The sequence below is a fragment of the Cynara cardunculus genome, assembly GCF_001531365.2.
Source record: "Cynara cardunculus var. scolymus isolate 2C chromosome LG 3, CcrdV1, whole genome shotgun sequence".
Classification (NCBI taxonomy): Eukaryota; Viridiplantae; Streptophyta; class Magnoliopsida; order Asterales; family Asteraceae; genus Cynara; species Cynara cardunculus.
The window spans coordinates 36,085,995-36,095,190 of record NC_037530.1 but is presented as its reverse complement, the minus strand read 5'-3'; the positions used below and the strand labels follow the sequence as shown (position 1 = coordinate 36,095,190).

Genomic DNA, 9,196 nt, shown 5'->3' with positions numbered 1-9,196 from the left:
TTAAATTAAATTATAATAAAAAAATAAATTAAAGAAATTACATAAAAAATGAGAAATTTTAAATAGTTGATTTGATATTAACATTGATATATTTTTTTTTTTCAAATTTTTACGATATTTTCAAATTTATATTTTATTCAAAAATAAAATTATTATTGTTTTCTTAAAAACACATAAAATTGTATTATACCATCGACAGAGACAAATAATAAAATAGAACATTAAAATCAAGATATGTCTCGCTGCATTGCGCGAGTACTCTTCTAGTTAAAATATGACATTAAAAGTTTGTGTAGTTGGTTTTTTATCAAGTCATGTATGGATAAAGCTGTTTATGTGGATTATCTGTGTAGATTAGAAATATTTTTGTTTCAGATGATTTTTTTAGTCGGAATGAACATGTTTTTTAATTGGCTTTCTACATAAAGTTTCCCTCTAAAAATTGACGGTATAAGTTGTTAGCTTCATTAAGTTATTAATAAACAGACCCGAAAAATAATTATCAAAATTATCGTTTTAGGACTTGAAACAATTTTTTTTTAAAATTTCTAATAATATTAATTACAGTGTTATAAAACTACATTAAAATATAACTAATTTTAAAGAAAATATAATCTATAAACATTTTCCCAAATATTAAATTTAATACACATGCATAAAAATTCCATGAAAATTTACTAATTAGTATTTATAAATTATATAATAAATTTAACAAATTAAATTTAAAGAACATGAGACCCCTTTACGGGGTGGGGCTTCGAATTGGGTTATATAATTTTTTACTAATCGGTAAGATTGTAACATTTTCTTTTAACTTATTGGTAAGATAGAATCTATTAAAATGATATCATATGAAATATTTTTATCTGGTAAGCAAACATTTACTTGGTAAGAATCGTCACTCTCACTTACCAAGTAAGACCCTCGATTTATTGTCATTGTTCTTATCTGATAAGATTTTCAATTTTTGTCATATTCATCCGATAAGGTAAAAACATAGTAAGCATTTAATACACGGTTCCAAATTTGAGAGTGGCTTTGGGCTCACCGTAGGCCCAAGGGTGGCTCTGCCCATACAGAACGTCAATAATCAAGACGTCATATATATGCCAACTAAGGGGTCATTTACTAATCGCTCACCAAATCACTTACATTACTGGGTAAGCGTAGCAATGACCAATAATCTTATCCGGTAAGAGGCAAGGCAATACCAAGATCAAGAGTCTTACCTTGTAAGTGAAATGACATTGTTTTTAGGGATATTGGTATAAAATTGTCATTTCTCTCTCATGAATTGATCTCTTAACCATTTTATCTCTATGATTTACCCAATTTCATAAATAGCGCCTCCTCACTTGCGGACCTAGCTAAAAGACAGAAAATCAAATTCAACCCAAGTCTGCAATTGCAACGATACCACTTGCTCACTTGGGTTGAATTTGAATATATATATATATATATATATATATATATATTGTCTTTTAGTTAGGTCCGCATGTGGAGGAGGTGCCACTTATGAAGGTAGTAATATGTGGGTAAATCAGACAAAGGACTGGGTAGGAGACCAATTTATGTAAGATGAATAATTATTTAATTGAAAATCAAAATCATCAACTATTGTAAATTGACGATCATGTTCAAAACGTGTTACATTAATGCCTAATGGACCTCTAATTAAAAAGTTTGTTATGTTAATCGATGATTTTAAAAGATTCCATTATAATAAATGATGATGTTGGGTTATTGTTACATATAATCCAAAGGATTACAAAGTTTGTTATATTCTACTGCAATTTCTCCAAATAAGTCATTATTTTTTGTTGGAGGATTTTATTACGCTCAAATTAGGGGTGTGTATCGGTCCTATCGGACGGGTTCGACTGCCAAATCAAAAACCCGATCTAATTTTAATATGGAAACTAAGCCCCAAATTTTAGGTTTTAGATTACTTCAAGTTGGAGTTTTATATATATGTATGTATGCATAGGGGCTTAATCAAATGAGAACTGATTAGTTTGTGGTAACTGTAAGATCCAATCTCAACCACAAATCAACAGATAAATTAGGAAATTAATAATTATGGTAGTTTTAGTTAAAATTATAATTAAAGGGCATTTTAGGTATTTTTAAAAAACTCTTCTATCCTCTCTTCTCTCTCCTCTCTCATCTCTCCGACCTCCAATCTTCGGCCTCCGGTGAACAAAAATCTGGTAGGTACCAAGTAATCACAAAGATACACAATGTGATACCCATTGTGATATATAGTGTGTGTGTGAGAGAGAGAGAGAGAGAGAGAGAGATATGTATGAAATCCTTTAAAAATGTATTGATTTTTATTTAATAAATAATTATAATTATCTCATTGATTATTTTATTAATTAATAACATTAATTATCTTAATTGATGGTTTATGATGTAACTCACAAAAATGTATAGTTAGCAACACACAATTACTTTCAACAGATAATGTGTTAACCATCAGTTACTAAGGTCTTGTGATGTAAATTATAAAAAACAATTTGCATCTTATTTTGTTGCAAACTAAACAAACAGATTCCAATTCATTAGACATATTAAATTTCATTTTTGTCAACTAACACATGGTCAAACCTGATAATATTACATTTCAAATCGATTCCAAATTCCAATTTATTTGACAGATTGCATTACTTCATAAATCATTCTCCAAACCAAATGCTCTCTTAGAATCCTGAAATTTAATGGGCCTAAAGAATAATTCTTGAAATTTTAAGGGCCTAAAGCTTTTATCTTGAAATCGTAGGGGTATAAAGCATATGGCCCAACATTGCACAACATATGCGTTTTCGGCCCAGAGACAAAAGCATAAGGCCCAATAAAAGCTTAGTTCATTAATCACAGCCCAATAGTCTTGATCCATTAAACAATGAACTGAATGGCTTATTATCAACCCGAGAACCCGATCCATGACCCCGTTTGCATTCACAAAAATTAACATGAATTTAAGCTTGAATTTCATTTAATTTGCAACAATTTCACATTATAATTGATGTTTAACCGCCTAATATGGATCCTCTGTACTAATAATGAGTAATTTTCACAAATCTGATCCAATAATAAGTCTTACATATCGTCTACTTAAGACATCACTTGTCATAATGGATGTTGATTAATGAGGCCTTAGGGCCATCACGACTCACAAGAACCTGCCAAATACTTGAAATACAAAATAACTGCTAACTAACGAATGCTTTTATTTAGAGGATAACATTGAAAATTACTGTTCAATGTGGCTTTGAATTCAAATCAACACAACCAATCAATGTGGGATCTTACAATCCACCCTTTTGAGAGCCCAACGTCCTCACCGACACATCAGTCTTACAACTCTTGTAGAATAAACAATATTACGATAATTAGATGTTGTAATTTATCCACGATCAGATATTGCAAGCTTAGACATACACACATACATACATACATACATACATACATACATACATAATAACCAAATCATCAGCCATGCTATAATTTGATTTCCTACTTCCTACGGGATGAGGGTTGTATAGTCCATCATCAACTACGATGAACGTGTTTCATATATCCAACCTCTTTGTTTTTCATCTATCACTTTAATGCCAAGAAAACAATATCAGTTTGAAATTCAGATAAATACAACTTTATTTACAACAAAATCGAACAACAATCACAAATGATCTATACAAATGGATCGACATGAATTCAACTGAAACCACAAGTTTCGTGTCGAGATCTCTACGAATCTCCATGCCGGAGATATAGGAACATTTGAACATTTTACAGTATTTTTTGCGTTTACGGAAAATTTAAATCGAAACAAAAAATAAATGAATTAAAATAATTCTTTATTTATTTATTATTTTTAATCTCAAAAATCATATGATCCGATCAAAATTGGAAAGGACCCACAGGCCTTTGCATTTTGGGGGTACTCCTATTGCTTTCTTTCCCCTACCATCGAAACAATCAACAAAGGTATATTCGTAAACCCTAAATAGAGAAACTCAAAGGTGTCTGTGTGTGTGTATTTTAAGGGGGAAGAGATCAAAACCGGCGTAAATTGTTTCCCTTTCTCCGAATCCGAATTGAGAAGAAGATGGTGGACTTTGGTAGAGTGCAAAAGGAGCTTCAAGAATGTAACAAGGACATTAATGTCTCTGGTATCAGCGTAAACCCTAAATCCGACAATCTCACCAGTTTGATCGGCACAATTCCCGGTCCAATTGGTACTCCATACGAAGGCGGAACCTTCAAGATTGATATCGATTTGCCCGGTATTTATTTTATATGAATATGTAATGCAACTCAATTTTTGGGTTTTCGATCGAGTGTAGGAATTAGGACGTTTGTTATTTCAATTACAATACTGTTTGAAAAGAGACGACATGCGTTGAGTTGTTTATAAAGGAATATCGTGATTGATAAAATTTTGCTTTGAAGCTGGATGACGTATTGGTAATGGCGTATTGAACTATCAATAGTGCTTGAAATCATCGGTAATGGCGTATTGGTTATTAGCATGAGAAATAGCGTATTAGTTATGGCATAACTGACTCAGGCTTTATGATCAAAACTGTTTATTTTTTGGCATAAGGTTAATTCAGTTGATTTGTGTTCTACAATTTCCTTTCAATTGCAGATGGATACCCTTTCGAGCCACCAAGAATGAAATTTGCAACTAAAGTTTGGTATGTATGTTTATATATGTGAAATTTGTCATCTTAGCTATTCTATTGGTTCTTTGGGCACATTGTAGAAACTAGAAAGACCATATTGTTTCTAGGCATGCAGGGACTTTTTGCAATTGTGTTTAAACTTTAAAGTGTCTTCCTTTTTTTTTTTTTGAAGTTTGATAGCCAAATTTAAGTAAGCTGAGGCGGGCGTGCAGAATGTCCAGTTCGTTGTATATGTAGAGTTGTGGAGTGGAGAAAACTGCAACGTATTCTGGCCTTGTATCTAATGTGAACACGTGAGGTTATTTGCTGGTTGAAAATACATAATTCGTTATCCTAATTGAGAAATGAAAAGGAGAATCACAAAACTTTGTGCCTTCCTTTTATTTCGTACCGGAACCTCAGTTTTGTCGCATGAATGTTTTATAGGAAGATCTGGAAATGCTAGTAGCAGACATGTTGCTTCATTTTGTTCTCAAATATGGCAAGGAATTGCTATTAACTGAATATCATAGATGGTTACATAAACAGTAAAGAACTTGTTTAAATAAGGTATGGTTTTAAGCATAAACCAAAAACCAAACCAACAAGTATATCCTACCCAGAAGTGGGGCTTTTGGGGGGGGGGGTTGGATGTACCTACCGAATTTCTACCCCAAAGTGTAAAACGGTTGTTTCCATGAAGACCCCATGTTTTAAGCATATATCAACGAATGCAGCAGTTTAAGGGTTTACTTTTTGTCCTTCTTTACTTATGTTGGGGGTTAGATAATGTTGAAAGATGATAGCTTGTAGGTTCAGGTGGTACCAGGACAGTCACTTTAAGAAGTAGTAGATAACACCATCCTTCAAAATTTTCTGATTACGACATGTTAGATATCGTGTTTCTATTTGGTAATTGTATCTGTGTTCGTTTTTGTTGTTTTCTAGAGAGAGAGAAAGACATAGCATGGTTGACACAAAATGTCACCCTTTTGAAAAGCATCTACAACTTTTTGGTGTCGAGGTAGTGGCTTAGTTTCTTGGGGGTGTTTCACATAATAGCAGAGGTCTAACATTTGCTTTTATCTTCTTACGTTATGCATTCAGAAACATATGTCTCGCGCATTTTCTATGATCATCTCTGTTTCACGTATATATGGAAACTTCTTTAATCTATACCCCTTTTTATTTTGATGTACCTCTTCAAGGGGTCAGTTAACAAAATCTATACTTTCCTATGCAATCTGATTGGGACAGTAATTGCAAATAATGTCATACTCGACGAAAAATTACACATAAACCCTTTATTGGGATGTATAATAGGGTACTGGAAAGAATATGCATTGATCTTCTTTGGGCAGGAGACTAAAATAGGTGGAACTTATAATCTTTAGACTGTGATTAGCTTTTTAATTGGATATTGATCTTGAACAGATGTAATAGGGATGTACAGTAGTTTGCTTATATGTACATGAGGATTTTAAAGCTTATGATATTTCTAAGATTGGTTGAACTTTTTGTTTATGTAATCCTTCTTTGCTCATTCCCTGTGGAAGGCACCCAAACATTAGCAGCCAAAGTGGAGCTATATGCTTGGATATTTTGAAGGATCAATGGAGCCCGGCGCTTACTTTAAAGGTAGCACTTCTTTCTATACAGGCCTTGCTCTCAGCCCCTCAACCTAATGATCCTCAAGATGCAGTGGTAGCACAACAGGTATAGCTTGCTGTCAGATTTCTGAGACAACATTAGTTGCTACCTTCCGTTCATTGAATTGACACTTCTTTCATTTCCCTAATCCAAGATCGACATGTCTTATAATTAAAGATAAAACTTGTTGGTAGTATTTTCCATACAGTATAAACTAGTGCTCATGTTTTCATCTTTGGCGAGAAAGCAAAATTCTCGATATTTAAGCATGGAGTACCGTGTCACCATGTCTTGGGGTATGCTTGGTATGAAGAAAAACTTGTTGTATCATGTTTGGTGTGACGTCTTAGTGGGATTGGACAATACTAAGTGGGAAAGAAGCCTTTTTTATGACCCACCAAAATAGGTGGAACAAAAATGAGGAAGATGAGACAAAATTGGTAAATTACTAAACTACCCATGTCAAATCAAAACCCAAAAATGTTGCACAATTTTTTCACCATCCTACCTCACTCTCGCCCCTCTAGTTGTGTCCAAATCTATCTGCATACCAAATGCACCCTTGGTGAATATTTTGGTATAAAGTGATTCGATTTTTCAACGCTCAATTCTATATCATGGTTCTGTAACCTTGGCTCAATAGTTCCAACTTCCCACTCTTGGGTCTTGGTTTTTCTGGGGTTTCATTTTTTATAGTATATGGAAAGATGATATACATAGATATGCATACATGGGTGTGGGATCTTTAGATATGTAATTAGAGGGGTAGGTCCCTTTAGAAACCTAAAATTGATTAGGAACCAGGGGACAGACCACAATGCGACACGTGGCATATTCGTAAGGAATATGAACTTGATTAATGTTGTAACAAATTCATCATGAATGTGTCATTCGTCTTGAATCGCACCTCCATATTCATCTTGAAGAGGAACACGTGGCATACTGTGGGCGGTTCCTGGGTTCCTAATCAATTTTGGGTTCCTCCCTGAACTTCCCTCTGTAATTTAGATGATCAAAAAATTGTATCCACCACATCTCTAGTTTTTCTTTTCACTTTGTATTGATTATTTCAGTATCTTAAAGACTATCAGACTTTTGCAAGCACAGCTCATTACTGGACAGAATCCTTTGCGAAAACATCATCTCTAGGAATTGAAGAGAAGGTCTGTGAATATTATTTATATTTCTAAACGATCCAAAAGTAGATATCGTGACAGCATCGTGCGTGTTTTGTGTAGGTACAAAAGCTTGTGGAGATGGGGTTTCCAGAAGGTTTGGTTAGGAGCACTCTGGAAGTAGTTGATGGGGATGAAAACTTGGCCTTAGAGAAGCTCTGTTCTGGCTAATTAATACACTTACTGGTCTGTATTTTGACTTTTAAGTTCTTGTTCATCAAATGAAATACTAAAAGAAATTTGTTGTGTTTGCGGATTCATAGTGGATGGCTGCATTTATATTCAAAAAGCCCCAACTTATGTGCATCCTTCCTTAAGCCCCTTTCTTTGTGTCCAAGCCCAAAAGGAAATTGGTTTCTCTCCTTATTGGACTCCATCCAGAATCGCAAGCGGGATGGCAGGCGGCAACAACCACTTTGAAACTTGCCTTTCCCACCGGAATCGAGAGCATCCAGAGTTCGGGTGGCTTCATTTGCGGCTAAACCCGCTTTCAAACTCGCCCGCGATGGTTTTTAGGGATCAAATTTGGAATTCTTCGATTTGGAGATAGTTTCTTCCATTGTTAGCTTCGTTTTTAAGTCCTTATCGACCCTTACTAGCCTTATGTTTCAGATTTTAGTTTTGAAGGTCCAATTTTGAGTTTTTAAAAAAAATCGAGTGGTTAGAAAACTGAAGATTTGAATGAGAATGAGAGAAACTCAATATTTGATGGTTCTCATGGGTTAAAGGTTGGCCAGTGAGACGATGAGGGATAAGCTTTCGTTGAGAGTCAAACAGTCCGGATCACCAGCTAAGACCCCTAAATGACCATTCAGTGATAAAGGAGGTAGGCGTGCAGAGACAGCCAGGATGTTTGCCTAGAAGCAACCACCTTTGAAAGGCTACGTATAGCGCTTGAATTCTTAAAACTTCTGTCGCTCCATCCTCCGGATGACTATATTTCTGGGAGCGAACTCCGTGGATTTTTTAGTTTAGTAAAAAAAATAGCAAAACCGAACCAAAAATAAGGCCAAACGGCCTGAAGAAGTCGTTGCCATCGGCAGCCACCGTGTCGAATTCTGGTGCGGATCAGGCCTGAGCTTGGATCCAGAAATGACGGGCCTCATGCTGTTGGGTCGTGTCTAGTTGTTGGGCTTCACATTTGAGTCCATATAGTTTCTTAAATCTTTTGGGCTAATGTAATTAGTTTAAATTTTAAAGTTTAATGTTTTCTGTAGGTTTATTAATTTAATTGGGTAAATATGTACTGGATTTTAATTTAAGCAATTAAATTAATAAAAGATTTAGTTATAAAGATTCTGTTAATTAAGTAATTAAAATTCAAAATAATTAATATATTAGTGTAAGTACCAATTTAATTAATATATTATTTTATTTTTGAAAAAAAAAATATTATTTATTTATTTTAATAAATAATTTAACAAGTGTTTTAAGGTGTCGTAATTTAAGATAAATAGGACACTTTAATACATAAGAGAGGTTTTTGTTAGTTGTTAAAAGGATAAATCGACATTGAGAATTGTTACAAAGGATACTATCATACTAGTTGGAGGTTTATTAAATTATTTTGATGATTAAATAATGAGATTAAAAAAGTTGTAATTTGAGTTAAATATTTATTGGGATGATTTAAGTCGGAGAAATAGATATATAAGATTATAAATTGATTATTTCGACATTTTAGGACATCGTCGAGTT

At 33.8% G+C, this 9,196-nt stretch overlaps 1 protein-coding gene across 2 annotated transcripts; it reads left to right on the top strand.

Annotated features, from left to right (window-relative positions):
• The first annotated feature begins 3,925 nt into the window (after window positions 1-3,925).
• LOC112509442 (ubiquitin-conjugating enzyme E2 27) lies at window positions 3,926-7,782 on the top strand. Of its 2 annotated transcripts, none has more exons than XM_025114405.1 (5): window positions 3,926-4,292; window positions 4,658-4,706; window positions 6,230-6,311; window positions 7,397-7,486; window positions 7,562-7,782. In XM_025114405.1, exons 1-5 carry the CDS (start codon window positions 4,115-4,117, stop codon window positions 7,667-7,669), a joined length of 507 nt encoding a protein of 168 aa, XP_024970173.1. In that variant the 5' UTR covers window positions 3,926-4,114; the 3' UTR covers window positions 7,670-7,782. The 2 variants fall into 2 exon arrangements, with proteins under 2 accessions (XP_024970173.1, XP_024970172.1); XM_025114404.1 differs by having other exon boundaries at window positions 6,230-6,389.
• The last annotated feature ends 1,414 nt before the right edge of the window (window positions 7,783-9,196 follow it).

Bases quoted from the DNA above. Each gene is read 5' to 3' on its own strand.
- LOC112509442 (XM_025114404.1), top strand. From the start codon at position 4,115: ATGGTGGACTTTGGTAGAGTGCAAAAGGAGCTTCAAGAATGTAACAAG. The intron at 4,707-6,229 runs GTATGTATGTTT...TCCCTGTGGAAG, and splicing joins AAATTTGCAACTAAAGTTTG to GCACCCAAACATTAGCAGCC. The intron at 7,487-7,561 runs GTCTGTGAATAT...TGTTTTGTGTAG, and splicing joins CTCTAGGAATTGAAGAGAAG to GTACAAAAGCTTGTGGAGAT.